The 27,704-nt window shown below is 38.0% G+C and overlaps 3 protein-coding genes across 19 annotated transcripts in view; 2 read left to right on the top strand and 1 right to left on the bottom strand.

Annotated features, from left to right (window-relative positions):
* The window catches only part of LOC128884605 (uncharacterized), a 142,671-nt gene extending 126,640 nt beyond the window's left edge, over window positions 1–16,031 (top strand). For all 10 annotated transcript variants that reach the window (XM_054138110.1, XM_054138094.1, XM_054138101.1 and 7 more), the window contains 5 exons: window positions 3,755–3,978; window positions 6,599–7,334; window positions 8,151–8,573; window positions 9,548–10,018; window positions 11,564–16,031. In XM_054138110.1, the coding sequence (XP_053994085.1) occupies window positions 3,755–3,978; window positions 6,599–7,334; window positions 8,151–8,573; window positions 9,548–10,018; window positions 11,564–12,160 (2,451 nt within the window). In that variant the 3' untranslated portion in view covers window positions 12,161–16,031. The remainder of the gene's footprint in view (window positions 1–3,754; window positions 3,979–6,598; window positions 7,335–8,150; window positions 8,574–9,547; window positions 10,019–11,563) is intronic.
* A 641-nt stretch (window positions 16,032–16,672) lies between these two features.
* Window positions 16,673–24,953, top strand: LOC128873108 (PAX-interacting protein 1-like). Of its 3 annotated transcripts, XM_054116416.1 has the most exons (10): window positions 16,673–16,906; window positions 17,414–17,598; window positions 17,766–20,236; window positions 21,015–21,459; window positions 22,288–22,472; window positions 22,582–22,823; window positions 22,966–23,235; window positions 23,887–24,091; window positions 24,470–24,636; window positions 24,751–24,953. In XM_054116416.1, exons 1-10 carry the CDS (start codon window positions 16,811–16,813, stop codon window positions 24,775–24,777), a joined length of 4,293 nt encoding a protein of 1,430 aa, XP_053972391.1. In that variant the 5' UTR covers window positions 16,673–16,810; the 3' UTR covers window positions 24,778–24,953. The 3 variants fall into 3 exon arrangements, with proteins under 3 accessions (XP_053972391.1, XP_053972400.1, XP_053972411.1); XM_054116425.1 differs by lacking the exon at window positions 24,470–24,636; XM_054116436.1 differs by lacking the exon at window positions 16,673–16,906 and having other exon boundaries at window positions 17,464–17,598; window positions 17,726–20,236.
* A 563-nt stretch (window positions 24,954–25,516) lies between these two features.
* Window positions 25,517–27,704, bottom strand: part of LOC128873123 (clotting factor B-like) — a 13,197-nt gene continuing 11,009 nt past the window's right edge. For all 6 annotated transcript variants that reach the window (XM_054116447.1, XM_054116462.1, XM_054116490.1 and 3 more), the window contains one exon: window positions 25,517–26,734. In XM_054116447.1, coding sequence (XP_053972422.1) covers window positions 26,444–26,734 — 291 coding nt within the window. In that variant the 3' untranslated portion in view covers window positions 25,517–26,443. The remainder of the gene's footprint in view (window positions 26,735–27,704) is intronic.

Below are 27,704 nucleotides of genomic sequence, written 5' to 3'. Positions count from 1 at the left end.
ATCCTGAGGCGATCCCACGTCATCTTCGACAGACGCAAGAAAAGTGCCAAAGGGAGGAAATATTAGAAGTCCAGTTCTCAATCCCACTTGAGATTTCCTCGCCTTTCGCGCTCGACAACCGAAGCCAAACGAGAACCGCGAAATTTTATACTCTTAATATATCATTTACTCGAGGCTTCGACAAGCATCGAACTTCTGTTTCAAAGTTTCATCGGAAAATAAATGCGATACTGGGAAAGGAATAAAAGGAAAGGTGCAAACGTAGATTCCAAGCACACGAAGTAAAGGAACAGTCGATCAAACAGGGATGAATATCTTGGAAGAATGGGAGAGGATAGTCTATAATTTATTATTTGAAAACCACATATATTAATTCCTATACGGACTTGGCATAGAATTCGTACAGTGGGTGTAGAAAGTATTCGTACACCGATCAGTTTCCAAAAAAACTGTGTAAAATTGTAATTTATTAACTTACTTTCTATAAACAATGACATTCTACGTATTCTCGGATATCTCTAGAATAGATAGAATACAGAAAAAAATAGCTATTTATGTAAGTTACGAAATTAACAAAAAAAAAAACCAATTAATCGATAGAAATATTAAAGCAATAAGTATTCGCACAACTGTTTAATTTTTGAAACTTCATTAAGAAAAAAAGAAATTTACATTAATTTATAAGTATATAACACTTCCTTCGTGGGATTTCCTTTTGATTTTATAATTCTTCTAAACATTAAATTAAGTAAATTATTAGTTAGAAGTTAATAATAAGTGGGATCTTTTTCCATTCCTCTATTACAGCCATTTTCAAAAGTACTTTCCTGGAAATTTGATGTTTTCTAATTCATACGGAGCATTAAATTAATGTGTTTACATTACAAACTCTACTGTAAATGGTTCGTCATAACAATCGTACAAATACGATTATTGCTTCTATACTTTTACCCACTTTTCGCATTCTTTTGTTAATTTCACAAATTATATTAACTAGTAAATATTGTTTGGACTATATCTATCTTAGAGACTTCCGAGAATATGTAAAATATCATTGATTACAAAAAAAAAGTTAAGAAACTACAATTTCACACAAAAGTTTTTTGGGAAATTGATCGGGTGTACGAATACATTCTACACCCACTGTATATTAATTTATTGAACAATCTGTAAAAGATCTCATCGATCGTAGCCATGAATGGGGGACTAGGAGCTAGTGAATAGAGAAGAAAAAAGGACCAAGAAGAACGATTGTCTAGGGAAAAAAAAGGACAGGGAAACGGAAGGGTTGCGTGTCTGAATGAATTACGTCACGCCTCGTTTTCCGATAACTATTTATATTTAACAAGCGTGAACGTGCGTGGCTCTGTTTACCTTTGAAGATGACATCCGCTAATATGCCCTAAGAAACCCTCGTCTCAATATAGTGTACGAGACCAGAAACCGCAAGGTCGTCATCGAAGAATCGATAAGAGGGCTGCTAATTTTAGTCACTTTACGTGCTGGATCACATCAGTTAATATGCGTGAAAATACTCTGTCGCGTGGAATCTGTCGTCGCTTGAACAACGAACGTATTTCTTTAAGACTATTATATTAATCGAGGGACTGTTGTCATACGCCTGCGAGAGGAAAAGACTTTCTTCAGAATTTTTACTTTACGTAACAAACAATTGCGGAATGCCATTGTTTTTATACATAATAGTAGACACGTTAAACTAACGAATACAATTCTTTTCTTATTTATTTTAGTAATTTTTTTCATTGATATAGTGAAATTTATTCTTTCTTTTCCATGATTAACACGATAACTTAAGATTAGGTCATCCAAGACCAACATTTCCAACAGATTATTAAAATACAGTTTTGTAGTTCTCGCGTGTACTTGAATTAGAATTATTCATAAATGATTAAAGTTCGAAAGAAGTGCTAGCAAAAATTCAATCATCCCTCATTCGTTCTTTTTACACTCAGAGGTGTTTGATCCTAGTAAATTTCAATAGATTCTGTAGATAACCGAAGTATAAATGGTACGTTTATTTTTAGAGGCTCAGAATTCATTTCTACACCTAATATCTGAGCCTGACAACCCCTGTCCTATCCTAACCCTATCGACATTGGCTTCATGGTTGCCAAATATTCTCGATATCAACCATCTCCCGTTTCTGAGACGTCCAGTAATATTTGCACGCGTTAACAATTACAACATAAAATAATACCAATATTTGATCCCATTTCCGTGTAACGTGTCACGCGTTTCCGCAGCACTCGAGCCGTGTTTCGATCGCGATGTAAAATCCAGACGTAGGAAGTCGGAAGGGCCGCATAAAAATCTCAACGCACCTTTAATATTTCACACGGCCCGTATTAAGTGAGCAAACAGGTGCACGACGGAAAATTTTCTTCTCAGGCGCTCGAGCGAATTAATATTCGAGTCCAGACCGCGTTTCAGTGCGTTATTAAATCGGCTTGCCCCTCGAGTACGAACAAGGCGAATCGAACAAACACCCGAAAAAAATGTTAGAAGATGTAACCAAATGGCTAGTAAATATTTTCTATTTAAACTGCACCGTGGGACCATAGGTATAGCACCAGCCATATTATTAACAGTATATATATGGACGTCTCATTTGCACCTATTTAAAGATATTTATCAATTACGCGTATTAAAGTCACTTTTCTCAATTGAATACAAAACTGTGGTTGCTGTAGTCATGCTCCTGTAATCTAGAGTTATAACTGATTAAATGTAAAGGTGTCAAATTAATTTCTACTAATTTCACATTGTTTTTTTTTTGCTTTGACAAGTCAAAGTGGCCAAATAAAATTTTTTAAATATTTTCTTGCAAACTTCATCGTGCATCGCGTTTGGAAATCGAAATTAGATTGCCCCCCAAAAAAAAAACAGAAACGTGAATTGAAAAAGCCATCGAGCATTTTCTCTACGAAGTGCTCTCGATTATAAAATAAACAATTAAATGCAAAAGGTCACGAAATTAATTTTTACACGTAACATTTTATTTTCTTTGACAAGTCAAAGTGGCCAAATGAAATTCTTTAAATATTTTTATGCAAACTTCGTCGTGCATCGGGAAACGAAATTAGATTGCAAAAAAAAGAAAAACGCGTAACGTTGATTTAAAAAGCCATCGAGTATTTACGCTGCGAGATGCTCTCGATTATGAAATCCCGTACGCGCGATAGTCGAGAGCGTTTGATGTTTTGATACACGGGAACAGCCCTGTAAAATTCCGTATCTGATTCTGACGGAGAGAAAAAACAAACGTTGCGGTGGCTGCGTACGTTCGCAGGATATCGGTGAAGAATTTATCGTTGCGCGATAGAAAATGGAAAATTCAATGCGAGAAAGTCCTGAAGCTAACACGTGTGTTATTAAATGCTTATGTTTCGCAAATTATTCTGCAATGCCATCAAAACAAATTATTAGATAAGACATGAATATTTAATATCCACTTTTAGCGCAGTGGACGCCGCGTCACCCAGAAATTGGTGACGGTACTTTTCATTAAGTAACTAAAAAAATTAATTTGAAACAATAATAAAAATAGATCAAGGTAGAATTCGTGAAGTTGACGAAGTTAAAATTGAATACTACGACAAATGTTAAATTATCTCGTCTCCAATAGTCTCGAGACGAAAATTTTAACTTTGTAGCGACGTTCGCAAGTTTTAACCAAGTGTCAATTACCGTATCGTGTCAATGTGTACTTTAAGGAAGCCTGTGTTTTTTTCAGGAGTGTCAACCGGAGTTTCTGCACGATCTTGTCCTGAAGATGAAGGCTTACATATTCACGCCAGGCGACTCGATATGCAGGAAGGGCGAAGTAGCCAGGGAAATGTTCATAATAGCAGACGGAATTTTAGAAGTAATCAGCGAAACGGGCCGAGTTTTAACTACCATGAAGGCCGGGGATTTCTTCGGGGAAATTGGAATACTTAATCTGGACGGGTTAAATAAGTAAGTGACTGTTCGTTGCCCTATTTCTAATTCTAGAATCGCCCACCTAAATTTTAAACAATTTTATCTGATAATAACGTGTTAAATTTATTCGATGTAATCACCTGAAATTCTAAATTCATATAATAATTTCAACGTGTTTCATAGGAGAAAAAAAAATGCGTGTGCAGGTATGAACGAGTGAGAGGCTTAAAAAAAAAATTTGTTTCTCCATCTCGTTATTTTGTTTTTTAGTGAATTAACGGAGCGAAAGTTTCGCGTATGCGTCGTATGCATGGTTCGTAGCTTTATGCGATTTGCGAATTGAAACAGCGGAAAGTCCCCCGGAAATGCACAGTTGAAAAACACTGCCGCGATGAAAACTCGGCAATGGTCAAAGAATAGAATCAATAAAACCACCTTTCAACTTTGTCCTTTTTCACTTTTCTCGTTCCGTAACCCTGACATACATATAACTCGCCCCAGTTTCCTGTTCGCCGTTTTCTGCCTCCGGACACGATGTATTTTGCGCATTGTTTTCCATTTCAGATTTGGTTATTGTATCGAGGACTACAGGGAATTTCCTGCTTGAATTATTGGTTCAGGGAAAGATCAATAGACTGCGGATGTTTATGCAAATTCTTATTTTTATTGACACTGATGCGACAACAGAAACTCGAATTAAAGCGTACTTTATCTTCTAAATATTATGATCTATATTTTACTATTTATATTTTATGTATTTTTACATATTTACATCTGTCATTAATACATAAATATTTGCAGTTTAAGGATCAGTAATAAGTACAATCTGAAGTATACTTTGTCTTCTAAATATTATGATCTATATTTTATTATTTATATTTGATGTATTTTTACATATTTACATCTGTCATTAATACATAAATATTTGCAATTTAAAGATTCGCAATAAATACAATCTGAATTATACTTTGTCTTCTAAATATTATGATCTATATTTTATTATTTATATTTGATGTATTTTTACATATTTACATCTGTCATTAATACATAAATATTTGCAGTTTAAGGATCAGTAATAAGTACAATCTGAAGTATACTTTGTCTTCTAAATATTATGATGTATATTTTATTATTTATATTTGATGTATTTTTACATATTTACACCTGTCATCGATACATAAATATTTGCAGTTTAAAGATTCGCAATAAATATAATCGTTTCCTTCTTGCCTTCTATCTGCAAGATTGTTATAATTTAAGCTCACAATCTTATTTCGTGTGGCATCGATAAATTACTTAAAAAGAGTTTTAAAATATTAACTCGCAAGACCATTGCCTGTCTTAATGTTTCAATCTGCGAGTAATCCTCTTTGGTAAAGGGTCATGAACTGAGAAGGAACTTCCTTAAACTTTGTACCGTAGTCGAGTGGCTTAATTCAATTGCAATAGCTAATAGTATAACGAATTTAAAGTAGAGCAAAGTTAGCCTGTAACTACAATGGAATAATTAGCGAAGCCCATCGTTGTTTCGAATATTAACGATCCAATTCGCGACTAGGAAAAAGTCCTGTCTACCATTCTTAGATACCAATGTTGTAAAATTTAGCTACTTTATACTTTACAAACATTTTTACCAAAAATTAATCTGTTATTATTTGTAAAAGTTGTGTATATTTTTATATACTTTCTAAATATGACAAGTAATATACATATGTAATACGTACGTGTATTTTAACATACGTATATAATATACAGTATACAATCCATTCGATAATTTTTAATAACATCAACTTTAACATTCACAACCAATTTGCACTAATATACAAACATCATAGACAATGTTGTTTAAGAAATTATCGATTAATTATCTAACTTTCCAGAACTTCCAAACATGTAAGTTGTCCAGTAAATAAACAGTAATAACGATAATTGAAGAAATTTCCTTGATTAAATTAAATTTGCTAGACCTTTCATGTCTATTTAATTTAAAATGTTTCTCATTTCACGTACTCATTAACACGCTTTGGCTACGAGAAGATTAAGAAACGATCATTACAACTCCTTATTTATTGGAAATAGAAAGTGCAACAGACCAGGAACTATACACAATCTGAAGTTACGTACGTTAGTCGCAAATGTGCCTTAAGCATATAGGGCACTTCATCCTTGCACGCCCTGGTGCATCTACCTCGAACGTAGTGCACTTAGTCCTTGTTTCCTCCCTAATGACCGTGAAACTCATTTTTGAAATAACATGCCAAAAGGTCGTTCCGTACTCGGCTTTACTTTGTGCTGAAACTTTATACCTTAGAATCACAACAAATTCGTTGAAAATTATATATTATACATATACATAAAATCCTTCTAGTTAAATATTTATTTCCAACGAATGTCCTCCATTTATTCAACAAAAACAAATATTCACCTTTCACTGTTCTCAGTCATTAAAAATTGATCTACACATATTTCACTCGAAAATTCTAAAGCAGAGACCCTCTCGTCACTCGTCACAATAGAGTGTTCACAACAGGTGTTTATCGTAGAAAAAATGAAATAAACTTCGAGACGTCAATATAATTAAATTATAAATTATTTACTTCCTCCGATAGATTCCATCATGAATATGAACCATCAATGCCATGTCTGTAAATTACAGACGCACAGCCGACGTCCGTTCGGTAGGTTACTCTGAGCTATTCAGCCTCTCGCGAGAAGACGTCCTGGCAGCGATGAAGGACTACCCTGAAGCGCAGGAGATCCTCCAGAACCTCGGCAGGAAGCGCCTGATGGAGGCGCAGAAGGTCGCGAGAGCGTCTCGACAGCCAACATCCCCTGGTCACGATTCCTCGGACAACAGCACTGGGAAGAGGATCGTGGACAAGCTGAAGAGCGACGTGAAAGGTCTGAAGAACGTATTGAGGAAAAGCAGACGGAACACCAGGCCGGAGGAGAGTCTCGAGTTGCAACCACTGACACCAAAGGCGCCCACACTGAAGAGACAGCAGAAAGTCGACGACAGCCAAGAACCTTCAGCTTCGAACATCCAGGAACCACCTGTGTCGCCATTGGGAGCAGGTCTGCCTCTGCTCGCCAGGCTGAGACTGCTCAAGGAGAAGGAGGAGCGCGAGGAACGACGCAACCTGATGGAAACTCCTGTTCACGTCCCTGAACCCCAACCAACGCTTCCGGACGCTCAGAATCCGACCAATCCGAACCTGCCCTTCCTACAGAGAATACTATTGTTGAAGGCCAAGAATGAGCAAGAGGCTCAGGCTGATAAAGAAGCGCTCACGAAGGAACCTCTGCTTCCCAAGAACGTCATACCGGAAGAGGTCAAGGAACAGTCGCCAAAACCGACTCTGAAACTGCCACCGAAGCAACCGTCGACTCAGGTAAGGATTGTATGATGCTTTTGTTTATTAAAGTGCCTAACTATTTTTTTAAATTAGTTATTGCACCGAAAAATCTTCTTGCATGTTCTTACAAACGTCCCTAATACTTTTTCTTAGTCGTCCATTTATCTATAACAGATTATAAAAAACGGTTTGCTATAAAATAATATAATATAATATAACTTTCTCTCGGGGTACATTAAATGTTAAAATATATATAAATTTTCTTATCAAAGACTCTTTATTAAAATTAATACTGTTAGAATTGCTTATCTCAGCAGTCCTTTTTCTTAATCTACTTTGGCGTTTTTAATACTAATCGTATCTCTAACTTACTTTGTATTGCGGTCAATTTTGGAGCCGCAATATCTTTGTATGTTTTTCCCCTAATATAAAAATCCTATTAAAGTAGTTAAATATTTTTATTTATCGCGTTATTCATTCTCAGCAAATCGGAAGTATTTTCCCTTACTGAATCTATTTCAGATCGGATTGAATTTCTCAAGTTCTTTGTACGTTATATAAACCACACTCGAAAAGTATTAGGTTGTCCCGAAAGTTTCTTTCGCGAGTTGCACTCAATTATTTTATATGGTCGTGTTCATAGAAATAGACAATCTAATTTCATATATATTCATGTTGTAACAGTATTACTTATTAATAAAGCGAAAAAAACTTTTGGGACAACCTAATACATGGTGTATTGTTTCAGATTCCATGCCGCAATCGCAGATATCATTATTAATATAGTTTTTACGTGATAAAGATTCGTTAAGATAAATATGTTTATTCTGTATCTGTATTTGTGCGACTCAGGTGAGCCTCGATCAACCTACGAAGCCACCAACGACCTCCACGGAGAACATCAATGGTACCAACGTGAAGAAACCCTGGGCAATGCTCAAAGACGCGTCGTTGACGAATAAAGAGAATTCACCCCAAAGGAGTCCTCCTAGCAGACGGATGCAAATAAGGCAAAGTCTGGTGCACCTCAGACAACAAACGAAGATGTACGCGTCCGTGGACGATCTATCGCCGGAATACTGCGGTCTGCCGTTCGTCAAGAAGCTCAAGATACTCAACGAGAGGCAGAAGTTGGCGGAACTCGAGAGGGCCGTGCGAAGTTCGAGCCTCGACTGCGGCGAAAACACCGAGCTCGAGTTCGACGGGAACTTGACGAGAAGTCACTCGGAAGCCAGCGCCATCGAGTACGCCAGGAAATTGAAGAAACTGAACCAGGTACGTGAGCTGACGGAGTTTTGTCCGAGTTTTCAGCGGGGACGGCGAGTTGCCAACACTTCGGAGAGGATTTGATGTCGGGGTAATTATTCGGAAGGGTGGAGAAATTCGGGGGAATTTTTGAGGAGTCATTCGGTTAATTGTTGGCAAGGAATGTTGTAGGATGTTTGAAGGTGGAAAGTGGATGGTTTCGATGGGCTATATAACCCTTTATAGGGCAGAACTCCCGGGGTATTTTGTTCACTTTATAAACATACAAAATTCCCGCTCTTTCCTTAGTGGTGACGAGTACCAGTGATCTATAAAGAGATTTTTTGCTAGATTTATGTTTTTGGGGTAGACGACGCTATTCTTAGGGAAAATGGTCTTACGATTTAGTGAGGTGAATGTGATTGTTTGGAAGGGTGAAGATTGGGGAGAATTTGGGACGAGTCACTCAGTTAATTATTGATAAGGAATGTTTTGAAATGTTTGAGGGGGAAGTTGATTGGTTTCGTGGGGTACAAAATGGATCGAATTTTCATCTACATCAGTGTTCTTCATAATGGAGAGCACGATACTGAGGGAAATTAGGCCTACAAGTACCAAGTTCAATGCATTCCTATAATATTAGATGTAGACATTAATTCTTCTTCGACACTTTCAAGGACCACCTTCTTAAAACTTCAATATTTATTTAAAATCCAAAAGTAATCTGCTTGAGAAAAGTTGAAAACTTGAATTACATAGCTTTATATATTTTGGGAGCAAAAGTTTTCTTTCGAGGAAACCACCTTCCTAAAAATTCAACAAGCTAAAAACTTGCATTACAAAGCTTCAAACATCTCGAGAACAAAAATTTCCTTTTCCTCCAAGTATCCTCCTTCCGAAGCCTCTGAAAATCCACTTGAAACCTGAAAGCCCGCTCGAAACAAGTTGAAATCATAAATTAAACTTCTTCTTCTTCTATTGCACCGCGATACCAATTCTTCCAGAGTCGTCGATCTTCCTCGTCGCCAATGGATCAGCTGTCTCCGGAGAACGAGACTCTGGAAAGGCGGAACTTGAAGAGCATCCTGAAGAACCTGTCGGCCAGCAGCAGAACGGGTAGTTCCGAGACGTCGACGAGCACTCTGGATCGCGAGGCTGCCACTGCCGAACTGAGGAAGTTGATGAGGGCTCCAACTATAGAAGGTTACGCCGCGCGGCACTCGAAGCTCTCGAAGAGTGTCACGTTTAATAAGTATACGCTGCAAAGCCCGCCGTCCGAGCAGATCCCGGGGAATTATCCACTTGGGTCTCAGTTGCCCGACTCCCAAGAGCAGGCCTCACTGCCACCGCCCAATAAACTCAGTTTCCGTCCTTTGGGCAGCGGAGGTATCCTGCAAATGGTATCTCGGCCACGAGAAGAGGAATACGTAGGGGAGCTGGTGTCTGGTATCAGGGAAGTCATCAAGGGTCGCCTCGTGAGTCATTTTTCTCTTCTCTCAAACGACTTCACGGGCAATTTTAAATTTTATTCTGCGTAGACATTCTCAATGTTGAATTGGGAATTCAAGTAGTACACGCTCTTCATAGAGTGATGAAAAAAAATATACTTCATCAATTTTCAGGAATTAACAAAGCCTTATTTCACATGAAATTTAATTTCTTTCACATTGACCAAATAATTTACTTTTAAGTTTTTCTTGTCGTTTCAACATTTTTGTATATTTTATGCTATCATCACTATGCTACCATTCATTTTTTTTTTTGCGTTTAAGACTATATAATATTTTTTGAAGAACTCCAAAATCATATACCCAAACATGACAAGGCAATAAATTATTTTTCCTTCGTCTATTACAATAGTCCTTACGTCAAACAAAATTTCACATCCTTTCAAGGCCAATAATTAACATTGAATTTATTTGTACATAAAATCGAATTGCATCAATATTTACAATTACGTTTGTAATAATTGTGATACAATTCACTTTTGTAAGTCGCCATACGATTTTCAATACACGCTTTCAAGAAGCGAATTTCAAGGAAAGGTCCCCGAGATTTCCCAGTCCGAAGTAATTTCCCCCGAAGACATCGCCGACTTTGGAACAGTTCACGCGAACTTCCCTCGCACGCACCGTTTGCGAGATCTTAGCTCCCTAAACACGTATATACGCGTTCGATTTGCATAGCAAGTTCTGTTTACAAATCAGTAAATACATTTCCCGTTCGCCTGCGCCACCAGACTAGCGACACCCGCGTTCTGTGACTTCCCACGTGGATCAATTTGCACCTGTGTATCTTGTAAACGTGATGCTTGTCAATTAACGTCGCGAGCAACGCGAATTGGCAAGTTAATATTATGTGAAGATAAAATCGATCTTTGGAAGAATAGAGGAACCGTTACACGAAGGTTCGTACGATTTACAAACCTCATTTGGAACAATTCATTCACTAATATTTACACGATGCTTAATCATCTCGTTTCAATACCTAGTTATAATAAATACTTTTTTTTTTTCATTAACACATATTTCGTTTTAGCACATATGATAAAACTGCGAGCAGTACAGGAGTGTAAACATAAATTTTATTTTGCTGACGTGATTATCCTGAATAATTAATTTACTAGCAATTACTTACACAATGCTTAACACGTTGACTTCCAGACAAATATTCTTCAAAGTTTCTACTAAAATGAAATATTATTTAAACTATTGGAGACTGCATAATCAAACATTTATCGTCGTATTTATTCTTGTAATTTCATAAAAATTCATGAATTTGGTTTAAAATCATTTCCTTTGATGCTTGACATTCGGAATTAATTTCGTTAGTTCTTCAGTGGAAAGCACTGCCACCTACATGTGGGTGACATGGCGATCAACGTGTTAATCTAATGCTTAACTGAAACTACCAAGAAAAGAAACAGTTATCTAATCGTAAGCTGTCAATTGACACGTTCGGGTTTCTTAAGAGCGAAACTTCCGCAATTAACTCCACGGTTACAGCAGAAAAACTTTCAGGAGGACATCCAGTCGAAATTCGAGCGGCAATTCACGTCGCTGGAACTCGAGATTCGCAAACGAGACGAGATAATATCTCAGCTCCAGACGAGGATACAGGAGCTGGAGCAACGAGAGTCGCAGAACGCCGACGAGTCTCTGGGGGACAGCACGGAGCACGACGCATCGTTGGAAGAGGATTTGGACGACGACCGCGAGGATCATCCTTTCATGAGGGACGGCTCTGTGGACACAGTCCTGACCACTCGTTCGCATTACAAGCGGTCGTCGCCGTCCATGGAGTCCGCCTCGCACAACAGGAGGTCCTGGGAGGAGCACTCCGAAGAGGAGACGCTGGAGCTCCAGGAGTTGCCCAGCTCGATCGTTCCTCAGAGTCTGTGGAAGGGCGACGTGGCGATCGACCTGGAATCGAACAGCGACAGCAGCAGATCGGAGGACGAGCTGGAGGACAGGGCCGGGAGGAGCGACAGCGGGAACGATGAGGACGACGAAGAGGAGGTGAACCAGGACGGTCACAATAACTGGGAAGTGGCGATGCTCGCTCAGGAACTCGAGTCCAGACGGAGGAGCAGCGAAAACTCCAGCCCTGGTTCCTAGCGCATTAACGAGATCCTAGACGTGCTGTGTTACCTCACGAACACCTTGCACCCCGAGGGATGGTGCAACGGGCCGGCTGCCGCCGGTACTGCAGCTTTTTGCGAAAACGATTGCCCTTACTTGCAGTTAGACTTCGATAGTTTGACCAGTTGTAGCGAGACTATGATGTAATCTTGTCTTGTCGGGAAGATTGTTCCTTTTCTATGACCCCTGAGCGTCGAGTCTCGCTCCGTACTCGAATCGATCATTTTTCCTTGTTCCAAAATCGAGATTGCGAAGGTGGAATCGAAATATGTCGTAGCGCGCGTGAAATTAAGGGAAGCTTAAGTCACCGATCTTTACAGTTTCAGTTTATGAAAAAATGCATTCAATTTCGCTGTTTTGTGCGTGCTTTCCCGAATACATTTCACCTTGCAATTTGACCTTCCTTGGTTCTAGATGGAGATTACGAGGTGGAATCGAAATATGTTGAAGCACCCGTGAAATTAGGGGAAGTTTAAGTCATCGATCTTCAAAATTTGTGTTTGGTAAAAAGTACAGGATGATCGTATAATAAAAGTTTGTTCGAAATAATCGAATCTAAAAATATTATATACTACTAGCTGTCCCCGACTTCTAGATAAATAAAAAAGAATGGAAAGAGAAAGCACACATCTCTGATATGTTAAAATAATCCGATTAAACGAATTATATTCGAACTGAAGCACTGAAAATATTAAAAATATTACAAATCTATGCTAACTTCTAATTTTACGTAGACAACAACATATTTCGACTTAATCAGTATCCCTGATCTTCAACACAGAAATCAATCAATTCGACATGAAATGACCTGACTATAATTTACAATTGATTCGCCTTCTCTTTCTCTGCATATAACAATCACTTTTTTTCTCAAGATGTAATTCTAATAATTTTTTACCATCGATAATCACCTCTTTTCATTCATCTTTAGGTAACTTCCACATTTACTTCATCTGAAATGATGTTAAAATTTTCCAATTGCTAAATTCTTCTTGGTTCGATAAAGGGACTCCAATGATTCCAAAAAGTGAAATTAAACTACGGTATACTTATAACGTGTCTAGTGAGTAACCATATGATTTTCTCTTCCCCAATTCTAAAGTTCATAGTGATTTAAACTTATATTTAGATACTCATATCTATTATAAAGACTTAACTAAAGCTAATAAATTACAAATCCTTTCAAACTACTGTTATCGAGAAATGAAGATGCAAAATATTTCTGAATGTTAACGCGACGTGTATTAACGAGTGTACATTCATCGTGTTTCGTTTTGAAAATTGATTGTCCGCCTTCTGCCTTCGATTCTGTCGATAACATTCCATTTAACATCCGTAAAGGGCCAGATGTCAAAGGGTTCAACAGTTCCCCGAAATTAATTAAGTAATACCGAAAATTTCCAACCTCGCGGCTGTACAGGGTGTCCTGTAATTCGTGATATAATCGAAAAAAGAGTGATACGTTATTAAAAAATTGATGGAAAACGTTGAACAAAATGTTTAGTTCCAAGTTGATCCATTGAAATATTACAAAGTTTCGTTGGAATTCCAACCGGACGGGTCATTCTTTATTTACGAGTATTACGATAAGGTCAGGAAGTGTAAGTTCTGATAACACTGATTCAGTCGTCAATTATTTACGTTCGAACAGACTTTAAAATGCTGCAACTGTGATTCAATCTATTTCTTTTAAATTTTAAACAATTTGCACTATTCTTCGTGTAATCGAATTTTCCAAAAAAGTTCCACCAAAATTAATTCAATCTGGTTACTTAAGAATAACTTTAAAATTAAATTTTCACTATTCAATTTTCAAGATTCAATCTTTCCTGGAATTGAATATTTCGAAATCTGTTTGGGAAGTATTTTAATTCCCATTTCTGTCTTGTTATTTAAAAGAGAATTATCCCTTTTTTTTTGTTTATATTGCAAGTTACAAGACATCCTATAGAAATGTTATTACCTCGTGAGATATCGCGTGCATGGTACAAATGACGATTATTTTATATTAATACTCCTCTGGTTATCCTTCGATAGCGCTAATTGTGATTGATATCGGTCATTTTCAGGTAATCCAATTGTTATTAATATTTTGAATTTGTTATGTTCAGTATACACAACGTAAAAACAATAGGAGACGATATTTAATTTCCATAAAGTGATTTGCTCGTGGATTTAATCAATATTTTGAGACAGTATTGCGAATAATTATTACAATTAATTGTCCCTGTCCCTTCCTTTCTCACAACTGTTAGAATTTACTAATTTCCGAAACAAATTTCTCCTGTCCATGCGCAAATAGTAGATTACAATTTCGACTAGAACAATCGATTAAGTTTCCCTACCATTTAATATGCACAATAAGTAGCTACGTACAGTTATCCTCTTAATTGCAAAAACAAATCGAGTAGAGGTAGGCCAAGTTTCTTGAAGTTAATTATTAGAGTTAATTAAATTTACTTTATTTACTATAAGATTCAATTGCATTCATTCTAAAATAAAAAGACATAACTCTATTTATTTTCACATCAAAGTCAACGATTCTTTTTCATTTTAATAAAGGAATTTTTTCCTCTTGTGTACCTGTACTTACATACAGTTGTGCAGTTTCATAATCAAACTGTGCAATTTTTATTTACTCCCGTGGGATACTTTATTTAAATTATTCAGCCCTTGAATTGTAAATAATCACAGGTGCCTGAGAGGATATTATACTTGGAATGTTTAGAATTAAAACGTAAGCACCTATCTCAATATGTAACCATGTACACCAGACGAACATTAACCGGTAAATTTAAGCTCTCATTCCGCGCTAGATTTCCATCGAAAATTTATTCGATCGCGATATAATTATTTCCTAATTTATTCGACACGGTAATTACGAATTATTTGTCACTCCCTTTCATAGCGTTTCATTTATAACTCGATACAAACTTTCATTTGCAGACCAACACGTACTTCTATAAATTCAAATAATTATGGATATGTTCTTACAAAAATGTATATCCACACACATATACGAATACTTACACACACACACGTACACAGATAATTCCAAGAAATGTACATACATATAAACGAACGATTTTAATTTCGCGATATCGAAACGTTACTTAAGAATTCTGCAAATTTTCCGTAGATCTAAAATTTGCGCAATTTTTAATTCCCCTCAAGATCCTCCTCCTCCTCCTCCTCCTCCTCCCCCCCTCTCGAACCCCTCCCACGGTCATTTACATTTCTGAAAAGCTGCACCACAATCGAACAGAGGATACATATTCGGCGCCACGAAGTAACGAGTAAAATAATTTCGAGGAAAGTGGTGTATTATATATACACACACACACACACAAACATACAACACGCATATAATTTAATTGAAACGACAAACCTTAATGGGAATATGTGACGTATACTGACCAGACCAAGCTCAATAATTCTAGAGTCTTTACAAGGTGAATAAATCTGTTAAGTGACAAATGACTATTACGTAAGAGAAGAAATTCTATTAAGATCTTGTACATACTAGCCTATAATTTATTTATCTATGAACGCGAGGAACCGTGCGAATGGTTATTTAGAAAGCGGCGATAATTATAGGAGAGGTGTGACTTACGATGTTGTTAGAGTGTGTGAGTGTGCGTGAGAGAGTGAGAGCAAGAGACGAAATGAGAAGAAGCGTGAAGAATAAGAGAGTACGAGTGAAAGATAATGAAAGTAAGAAATTGGGGGAGAATAATGGATTCGCAGGGGTTTCGATCGACTATACGGTGAAAAGCATCTTAGATGCTGATATGTACCTACTACGCGAATGAAAAGAGTATATAATAAAGTAAACAATGTTTTCAAGTCTCACAGTTTTCTTTCTACCACCCAAAGTGATGCTAGTTAGCGTATACACTTGTAACTTGCAATCTGCATCGTTGACGAATAAAATACACACTTTAGATTTAAATTTTCAAATTAAATTGAAAAATTACGTAGGTAAAATTGTAATGCAATAATTTAAAAAGATGTAGAAGCAATCTTTAATTTCAGAAGTAGAACAGACGTTGAAATGATATTTATTTATTTTCTTTAAACATTGTCGAAAAAAATAGTAATAAAATAAAGCAGAAAAAGTATTTAATAAATAGCGAACAACTCCAGTTCACGAATGACTAATTACCAAAGAAAAAGAGTTCAAAATAATAACCAACGAAATTAAAATTCTCTTATAAACACTCCTTTTTGTAAACTATTTTTATGGGACCACAGAGCCCGATTTCTTTCGGTAAATTCACTAATAAATTTACTTTTAGTTCCACGATTACGATAGTAACACAATTGTTGCAGTTCATCTTTTAATATACCAAATAAATAAAAACTTCTCCCGATATAATTTGATGCTAGTTTCGCCGCCATTTTCATCATTCAAACGAAGCGCACTCGCGTCGATATATATCGAACGCGATACGCGACTACGTTCGACCGCGAAGTCGCTACATAACCTTGCGATCATAATAATAACAAAAGCGTCGCGGCTGAGTTTTGTTATCAAATATTTGTGTATAGTTTTCGCGCGATTCCCGAAAACGCGGCGATTTGTTGTGATGTGGAAAACGTGATTTCGTAAGCAATTCTCCAAGGATGGGCGACATAAGGGCCGGCCTCGAAGAATTAAAACTTGACGGGGCCCTGTTTGCCGATGTTAAATACTACGTCAGCGGCGAAGGTGATCCCAAGGTATGTCATTTCACCGTTTCCCGCGTTTTTCCGCTGGCTTTCATCTAATGTCATCAATATCGCGACAACGATATTAGCGTAACATAATCACTGTAAATTGCAATTTGCTCGCGATTATTTGAGACAAATCGCGTTACACGCGATAGAGGTTATAAAATGGAGTCAAATTTAACAGACTCCAACACTGTGTGGAGATTTTTTCAAATTTAGAACTGCATGACTTTCTCTCATATGTAATATTTCTCTGTCCGATCAGTTAAATTTAAGCGTTAGTTATTATTTCCAATGATTACACTGTACATAGAAAATTCATTAATGATAATACGACAATTCTAGTAATATTATAGTAATATAAATTCATATTCTGTATGAAGAATTATACAAAAATAATTGTGCTTGCCCAATTGTGTGTATTTTGTGTGTGCTTGCTTCTTTCGAAGAGGAAGTATAATACTACGCATGGCTATAACAGTATTATCCAAACATGCATTTTTTAACTGTTTCCAGATTTTAAATTTACTACAAGAGGGTGGTGCAGAGAGATCGAATTATTTTAGTGATTTTGTTACACATTTAATAGCAGGCTATGACGCATTGGAGAATGATATATCTGCTGCAAAGGATATCTATGAAATACCAGCAGTTACGCAGAGCTGGATTTTGTACTCTGTTAAATGCAGCAAACTTCTACCGTATCCTACCATAATTTTTAGTTTGTGTGAAATCATTGTAATAATTTTATCTTTAAGAACATTTAATTTAATGTTGATGTAACAAAAAGACCTAAATTTACATATGTTACTTAAACATTTTCAATAGCATGAACTAATTAATTTCCTTAGCAGTATCATTAAAATAGGCCACACTATTTTTCCCCTGAAAATACACAATTATTTTCGAATATACGAGCATGTGTATCTCAGGTAAGCCGCGCCGACAGTAAAAGTCTGTGGGCAATGATCGCATTGCAAGGTGGTAAATGTCAATTACGTTTAGACCGATATTGTACGCACTTAATTACTGGAAAAGCTGCTGGCTTGAAATACGAGACTGCTGCTAGGCATCCCATTCAAATAGTAACACCAGACTGGATAACAGAATGTTGTAGAAAAGGAACTATTGTCAGCGAAGTGGAATATCACCCTAGACTTTTAGTTTACCCGAATAGTTCCACAGCTATGATCACTGGTTTTATGGACGAAGACACAGAAAGCAATACCGCGCAAGAAGAACAGGACAGAACTAAAGCCATGTTGGAGCAACTTAAACAACGTATGCCCTGGAATCAACCGAGTCCACCTGTATCTTCCAATACATCTCATAGTATCAATACAGCCAATGTAACCGTAACAACAATTCCCTATCCAACAAATGGACAGAATACTGTTAACGCGCAACAGCAGCATCTTTCACGTTCAATTGCAACCACAAGTTTGTCTAACACTTCCACAATCGTATCTTCTGTATCTGATCAAAACGTGACGCAAACTGGTTGGCTACCTCAAGCCTCTCAACAAAACAACGTTGCACAATTGAAATCTGTCTCGCAAATACAGCAACCGGAAATATCTCCACAACAACAGCAACAACAACAAATGAATATTCAACACTCATTATTACAACAGCAGCAGCAACAACAACAACAACAACAACAACTAAACCAACAGCAGCAACTGTCACAGCTCACCCAACATCCACAATTGCAACAACAAACGTACGCCCAGCAACAGCTCTTGAATCAACAACAGTCCCCTCAGTTAACATCGCAACAACAATTAATAGGGGCGCAACAACAGTCACTCGCGCAGCAGTCATTAATGCCACAACAACAACAACAAATAAATTCACAATTATCTCAGCATCAATTGTCGTCTCCCCAACAACTGCTGTCACAACAACAAAAGCAATTGAATCAACACCAGATACTTTCTCAGCAACAGTTGAATCAGCAACAACATTTGTCTCAGCAGCAGCAGATCACTTCCCAACAGCAGCTAGTTCAACAACAAGTGCAATTAACGACACAGCAACAAATAGTCCTCCAGCAACAGCTACCCGCGCAACAGCAACAAATCGGAACGCAACAGCAATTAAATCAACAACAAGCTACGACGCAACAACTCACAACCGAACAGAGACAGATAATATTGCTACAGCAGCAACAACAACAACAACAGAAAATCCAGCAAATTTCTCAACAGCTGCAGCAATCAGCACCCCAAAGTGCCCAACAGTTCGTTATAAGGGATGGTCAGTTGCAGCAACAGCCTCAAAATCAACAAATAATGGGACCCAATCAGCAAGGCTTCATCGTGCAAAGAGACTCGCAATGGCAACAGCAGCAGTATCATCTACAGTTACAAAGACAACAGCAGCAACAGCAAGTGGGCCCTCAAAGGCCGAGTGGACAGTGGACGCAACAACCACCCCAACCACCGAGACAATTGATCCAATTGGATGCTCAAACGCACCAGCAGTTGCAGCAAATGGACCCGCAACAAAGAGCTCAGTTCATCCAGAAGATTCAGAAACAGAAGAACTTGATACTCCAGAGGCAGATGCAAAATCGCCAAGCTCAGCAAGGTGCGCATATCGCCGTTATCAGAAGTCCAGGGAAGCCTGTGCAGCCTGGTGGGTTGCAGTGGGTCCAACAACCGCGGCCGCAAATGATAGGGCCACAGATTGCCCAGACACCCAGCCAAAAGCCAGTGCATCCTGTGGTTCAGCCTCCAGCTCTAGCGCCATTAAATACTGCCAATCCAGTGATCGTACAAACAGGACAAACCGTGCAAGGACCTCAAACGCCCCAGACTGCCCAAACGTTCCAGCAGGGCCAACCTTTAACGCCTCAGCATATAGCACAGTTGCACATGCAGAAGCAGCAGATGGCGAGATTGCAACAGCTGCAACATCTACAGCAACAACAGCAGCAGCAGCAACAACAACAACAACAACAACAGCAGCAGCAACAGCAAGGTGCTCAGCAAGATCCACCCCTGACGTCATTGTCCAACAACGTTCAAATACCGCCTGATCAGCAGTTGGTCGTCAACGCGAAAACGAAAACTGCCTTGGCGAACATGCTGACGAACAGACTGCAAGGTAGCGCGGCAGAAGGCAGCGCAGCTGGTCAGCTGAGACTAATGACCGCCCAACACAGACCGCCGCCCCCGCCGTCGCAGGATCCTCAACTTCTCGCGGCTTACCAGCGGAGGACCGTAGGAAACATCACTAACGGGGCGACACCAGGGGCGCCGATCAAGATGCAATACGCTTCGCTGATGACTCAAGCTAAAGCTCAGTTCTACGGGCACAATCCGAATCTAAAACGTACGCCACTTGATTTGTTTAAACGCTTTAACTCGGTCAAAGCTGGCAAAGTTTACCGTAAACGACCATATTGAGCGCATGACTTGTACACGTATTAAAAGGACATACTTTGAATAAAATTTCTACTAATTTTCATTGGCAATATCAAGGGGTACGATAAATGAAAAATCAATGCGCGTAAGGTGTTAACCCTTTGCACTCTAAGTGAGCCTCTCTGGCACGAGAACACTGCATTGAAGATCGAACTATTTTATGAAGGTATTACATTTTAATATTGCGTGTATCATCATGTTTTAAAGAACAAAAGTCTCCGCTACAAGTTCTGCATTATTTCAAACGATTTCGTTATAGAGATCCATTTCAATAAGGCTTCTAAAATGTTAAAACCAACTTTCAGGATTGTTCAATTTCAACTAACTTTGAAGACGTTGTAATCATGGTCGAAAATTTCAGATTGTATTTGTATTGTAAACACAAGGACGATTAACAATGTTATCAACGCATCAAGGTGCAACGAAACTTAATATAAACACATATTTTCAATAAAGTATATAGCTCAATGTAAGCTGTAATGTATGAAGCTCAGGTGGTGACTGATACCTCTCGAGTGCAAAAGGTTAACGATCATCGATCAATCGACTCCGACGCTCCAAATTTCAGCGAAATCCGAAATTTGAAATTCGAAAACTTACTCCAAAAAAAAAAAAAAAGAAAGTGTCCGACTCGACGACGTAGCGACCCCTTCGCAAATAACGTTCGTTGTTATTTGTATTTTCAGTGCCACCAGATCTATTTTTGCTAGGTTGTATTTTTGTTATCGTTGAGTACGACGTGCAGCATCCGAACGACGTCACGATATGGAAGCAAGTGATCGAGAGGCACGGGGGAGAGGTCGAGCCCCAGTATTGCACAAGGGCGACCCACGTGCTGGCGATCACGCAGAAACATCCAACCGTGGTGCAGGCGTTACGCGAAGGGAAGCGCTGTGTCAGCGCTCACTGGCTGTCGGACGTTGTCAGTAAACAACAAGTGCTACCGCCGTGGCACGCGTTGCATTTCCCAACGCCTTTCAGCCTAACGGAGCTGCCATGCGCGAAGCAGATCGTCTCCTTGTCTGGATTCGAGGGCGAGGAACGCGCCAAAGTGAAGTTCATGCTGGAAGCTTTGGGGGCGAAGGTCACCAATTACTTAACCAGGCACAACACACTCCTCGTTTGCAGAAGGTAGCCAGCATTTCTTATGATTTAAGTGCTCCTGACACTAATGCTTGATTTTATGCAAGGAAGGAACAACGCTGACTTCGCAAGGATTTTGATGATTTTTAATGTGGCGATTGGTGTGAAGAGTCATGAGGAATGTTAGATAGAAGCTGCGATTGGAGAGAAGACTTCAGGATGAGTTAGGATAATACAGGATCACTCTTTGAGCTTTTTTTTTCTGTTGCGCCTTAGTATAGAATAGAAGATGTGTTGTGTCTCATGGAGGAAGAGATATTTTTGAAGAGTAATGCTTTTAAATCTGACCAAGGAAGTTGAATCTGAGTCGGAATGAAGTAGTTTGATAGAGTTTGAAGCATAAATGGTACGAAACTAGGTCTAGATGATAATTACAAAATTTAAATAGGAACACGTTGAGAAATACAGGGAGAATGAATTATTAACGGAAATATTTCGATACTGTTAGACTGGCCATGGTTAAAGATTATCAAAATCCGTAGAGGTGTCAGCGATGAGCGCCCTTGTAAGTATCCAAGTTTATCTGGAATTTCTCTGTGGTATTTGATTGATCATATTCATTTAGAGAGCTATTCGAATCTATTCAACAGAGAATGTACAATGGATAGATAAGAGGGTCCCTAGATTCGAGCTTCCCCTTCCAATCTCGAACGACTACATCAATCACTGAAAGAAGTTTACTTAGATACCAAATAAACTTGAATACTATCCATTCGCTAATTCACGAGGCTTGCTTTACTCTAACATGGAGGATGATCGCTTAAATCGAACCACTTTTTCGCTATTACGTTTCTCATTCCATGAAAAACATTTCAGACCGGACGGTCAGAAATATAAAAAGGCGCGGGAATGGCAAACTGGGGTAGTGAACGCTCAGTTGTTGACGGACCTATTGTGCGGCCAGATGAACGCTCTCCATCAGACCGAAAACCCAAAATATCAGCAATACAGCCTGAGCAATCCCTTTAGATTGGATTATTCGCTAGTGCCTCATTTAATGGGTATCGTGAACGTCGATGATTACGTTGTTCCCTCGCAAAGAATTACTATTCTTTCGTACTAGCGGCTCCGTCTGTAGCCGCAGCCGTATTAAAACGATGTTTCTTTCAGCTGCGTGGAAGATGCCAATAAACATTACGCAGGAGTCTTACGACAAAGTAAAGCAAGTTGGTCAGGGTCCAAATTCGATAAGAAAGTATAAAAAGCCGCGATTAGACGGGCCGTTGTTAAACAAGGACCCACATTTGTTGGGTCTGGACGAGCCTATAGTCGTCAGTAATCCCGACCCTCCGCCTCCGGATAAACAACCGAGAATATTGTTCTCTGGTATCAATCCTAGAAATCATGCGAAGGTAATAGCATCCAGTGTACCGATACTATCCAGTTTCCGAATATGGAAACTTTACTGTTCAACGATACTTGAAAGACTATAGCGTGAGAACGACGATTGCTACGGTTAGGTGACTTGCTAATTTCTGATTGTTCATTCGACAGAGAATTCGGGAATTAGGTGGTGCGCTGGCAGCCAGTTGGCGGGACGCTACTCACCTCGTGATGTCAGCGCCGATAAGAACTGTAAAATTTTTGTGTTGCCTGTCACGTTGTAAATATATTGTCACGTTACAGTGGCTACTCGATTGTTCTGCAAGGAACACGTTCTTAGATGAAAGTGGATACATGCTTGGCGATCCAGAATTCGAAAAGAGTTTTAATTTTAATATCGAGAAGGCTCTGGCGAGCTGTAACCGGGGAACAGTACTTAAGGTGATTACTCAGCATGACATCAACACTTTCGACCCTCTTATGGAGTTAATCGCTTTGTGCTATGGCTCATATGCCTCAGTAAATATTCCTGATTGCCTTTGGCCAAATTATACGCGAGACTTACAAAAACATGTATAAAGCATGAAAATCATTCACTCTGGGGCAAATTGACTTTTCTTATTCGACTACAACCATATATAACCAACCCTAGTTTAATATAATTAATTTCTAAAAGTGGCATGAATAGATTACAAATAGGAAAATGTCGACTTGAAAAAGGGTCAACGATACATCTGTACCGTCCAAGGCATAGAACACCATATCCAGTTTTAACAAAAATTATCTTCCCACTGATACTAATAATCACCATGACTTGGCTTGATTAATAAACAAGAATATGTTTCACTTTCTTGAGAGGCAAACAACACTTTAATGTGCCACTTTCCCATCTATTCTTTATAAACATGCATGCAAGTAACCAGTGTGAATATTTCTGTTTAAAATAGACCCATAAACGATTGTATGCAAATGCACAGAATTAATCTGTACACCTATCGTTATTCAAAAGGGGCAAACAATTACGCTTTTGTTATAAGGTTAACCATTGTGGCCGCAATTTGCATTTGTTTGATACGTCTTTTCGTCGAACAGGGTAAAATATTTTATGTCACACCGAGTGTGGTGCCATCGCCTTCGGCAATCGCAGAAATTATCGAGAGCGCGGGCGGATCGTTGGAAAAAACGCGGAGATCCGTCGCGCAGATCCAAGAAATGAATAGTAATAAATTAACTTATGTCATCGTCACTCACGAAAATGATATTCATCTTCTTTCCGACGTTTTACGTGCAAAGATCAGTAAGTGGAAATAACGATAATGCAGAGTAAAGGATGATGATCTTGCAGTATAACACATGTTATTATTTATTTTACGTTTCAACTGTTTCTTTTAGGGCCATCTTCAACACCTAAAAATGGTACAATTCGATTTACTAAATTAAACAGTTTATTTCATTTAAGAATCGCGACAATATAATTGTCCGTAAATTGTTTTGAGTTAATTATCAAAGTGGAAAGACCCCTTTTCATTAGTTGATTTAGTGAATACACTTGTAACATTTTTAAATTATGAAAATTAGTCGGAAATGTAAAATAAGTGAAACTTGTTCGTGACTGCAATTTACATACATGCAAACTTATCTGTGTATAATTAATACAGAGCTTTTGTTTATCTAGATCACTGTAATATCTGCGTTGCTTTTATGGATCGACTCGATGTCATGTTAACTCTCAAACCAAACGTTTTCTATAGAAATACATCGATCGTAAATACTTCTGTATTCAAATTGATCCGATTTTCAAGATCATCTGAAGATCAACATATCTTGCGTGGTTCTTCCCTTGTATGTGTTCTCGTATCTTACGAAGCAACGGAGACGTTAAAATTGTTAAGATAAATGAAACGCCCTGTATAATAGAAAATGGCGTGTATTCTTACAAATTTCTAATATTTTTAGGTGTGTTCACTGCAGAAATCGTGTTAAGAGCAGTTGCACGACAATACTTCCAACCTGATGAGGTATGAATACAACGCAGTTCACTGTGTACTGCATTTTACCCCTGATGCGGGCTCACTAAAGTTTCTTTAGTCAGCTATTTTGGACATGAAATTTTTGCTTACCTTCTTCGATGGGACAATAAAGAACATAATTTTATGATACAGGAGGAACTATTTTCAATAATACATTCCAAACCTCTCCTTCTCATGTTGCTTTTTTAAAAAACAAAAAAAAAACACGCATATTTTATATATATATATATAGACGTCCACGTGACAGAATTTGATAGCTTTCATTTTAACGTAGAAACATATATAGATATATATTGTGTACCGCTAATTACAATTAAAACGTATTGTTTTAATCAGCATGTTTGTAGTTATTTTTACACGACAATTTTAGCGCGCATTAACTCGTCACCTTTTTATCGTACATATACATATACACACATATCATTCTAGTTTATATTATTATTGTTGTACACTTATTTTCTTCCATTCAATGTGTCCGCTTACGCTGTCTTTATGTATAGTTATAGTTATGTAAGGAATAAATTATGTGTAAGAATGTGTGTAATTGCAAATAAATAGAAATACACAGCATTATGTTCTCTTACCGATGAAGGAGACGTCGTTATTTTCAACCCTGTCAGCGGCAGCGGTTCCAGGTGACTTCCAGGTGAATTTCATATCATACGAATGGAGGTATATGATTGTACAATAAATGAAACGTAAGAAAAATACAAGGTTTTATTCGAGCAGAATAAGATCATGGTCGTTCGTAAAATTAGCGATAAATGATTTTCTACGAAGCATCTATCTAACAGTATATATACATTTTCAATTAACGATACACGAGTACGATACGATTATTGATAAAGAAGGATTACCTCGCGCGTGACGGAACAGTTCAGTTTAAGATAGATTTACGTGCTATACTTATTTTACGCGGTATGCAATTAGAATTATGTCAAGAATAAATATTACACGGTATGAATAAATGGAAGAGCTAAAATACATACGCTGTCCTTACGAGTAAAATAATCGATGTAGGGTCGATCCTTTGTTCAAGTGACCCTGTTACTTTTGTACAGTTTCGATCATCCATGTCGCGAATATTAATGTAAAGAGAGATAGGAGTAAAAGCAAGATTTAGGGTCTTTCACAGTCGAATTATAGAACAGTGATTATTAATCACTGATTACTTTGTGATAATTGTTCATGATCGTCGAATTAATCGTTAACCACTTAAATGTATAATCTGCAACCATAATCTAATAATTTCTAATGCCTCAGCATTAATCGCACGTGTACATTCATGATTATACATACTGAGTACACATTAATCATGATTACTTCGTTTATTAACGGGATTAATGATTAAAAATTATCGATTATGATTCTTGAATCATCGATAAAGTACATTTTGCCCAGCACTGCCATAAACGAGCTCTGTAAACTGCTATAAACAATTCTACGTTCGAAGACAGGTCGAAATGTGGATTCGCGATATCTTGGGATGTCGAAGCGGAAGTACATCGAAGATAAAATGAAAAAAATCAGGACAATGCAATTCCACTTGGCGTTGTCCTGAACGGAGCTACCAGTGTCATGAGAATAATTTCTATCGAGAAGCTGATCGACTAGCATGTTTAGAATCGCGGAACGACACTACGTGCGAGCTGTTCCAGTATCCAGTCTCTGTATTGCGCGACGTCCGCGTATACTACGAATTGCGACAGGTCGCAGGACATTCTGCCTCTGTCCAACAGCGATAATGAAACGATACCGCGGAGATAGTAGCGTTCCGTGTAGGAATCGTAGATGACGAAGCCACTTCCGCTGTCACCGTTGCAAGGACCGGTTCCGTTGCGCAGACCCGCGCAGAATGTTCTGTTCGTGGTTATCTTCGCGAACTCGCTGTTGCTCCACTGACAGACCTCCTGCAATTCGAGTAAACGAGCATCGTTAGATTAAATGTAGATCGTCGTTCTGGGATTTATGTGTTAGAAATAATGGATTTAAATTATTTGAGCAAGAAATACATGTTCGTTCTGTTCAAAAGTTCTGGGTTAAGTCCCACAGTAGGTGTTTATGCAAGTTCATATTTTTACAAATTTTGAAGAATGAAAGCTTGAATAGAGATATTATTATAGAATAGATTATTGTTGATATTTTATATATTTGTTCCTTTTTTCTATGTTTTTATTCGTTATATGTAGGAAGTGACAGGGCTATGAAAGATAAAAGAAAAAGGAGGACGATACAGAAGATAGATTTTATACAGACTAGGAAACAAATGACTGTAATATTCATAGATCTAAAATTGGAATAAACGTGTAAAATTAATATCGAATAATTCCGGAGAAGAACCCAGTTAATGAATCTTCAATCTTCTAAATAGTCCTTCTCGAAGTCCTTCTCTAAAATGAGTGTTTGTATTCACATAACAAAAGTTGGAATTTCTACATAGTATAAAATAAAGTTTCTCGTAAGCGTCTATCTCCAGAACACAACATTTTTTCCTGTTGACGACAAGAGAAAAAACGATTAATGTCGTCTATAAGGAGATCTTATAAGATCTCTTAACAAAAAAAACTTTTGGTAGAGAATTCATGATTGCTTCCAGGCGAAGCCACGACAAGTCTAGTACAGGCATAGTAAAAAAATAGATTAATTAATTCAGTATTCAATTATACGAACAAGATTTTTAAATTATTCAATAGTACCTACAAATTCTTCCAATGAACTTTAATTAAATAAAAGAGGTTCAAATTTCCCGCGGAAAATTCCTGTCGCCATCTAGCGGTGAACATGCCGAACTATTTTCGGAGTTTGGTCAGCGCCTCTATCGGGAAAACGCCCAAGTTTGTCCTCGATAGTTCCTTTTTCTCCTGCTAGATGGCGCCATTT

The sequence above is a fragment of the Hylaeus volcanicus genome, chromosome 1 (assembly GCF_026283585.1).
Source record: "Hylaeus volcanicus isolate JK05 chromosome 1, UHH_iyHylVolc1.0_haploid, whole genome shotgun sequence".
NCBI lineage: Eukaryota > Metazoa > Arthropoda > Insecta > Hymenoptera > Colletidae > Hylaeus > Hylaeus volcanicus.
This window is presented reverse-complemented; position numbering and strand designations above follow the sequence as displayed.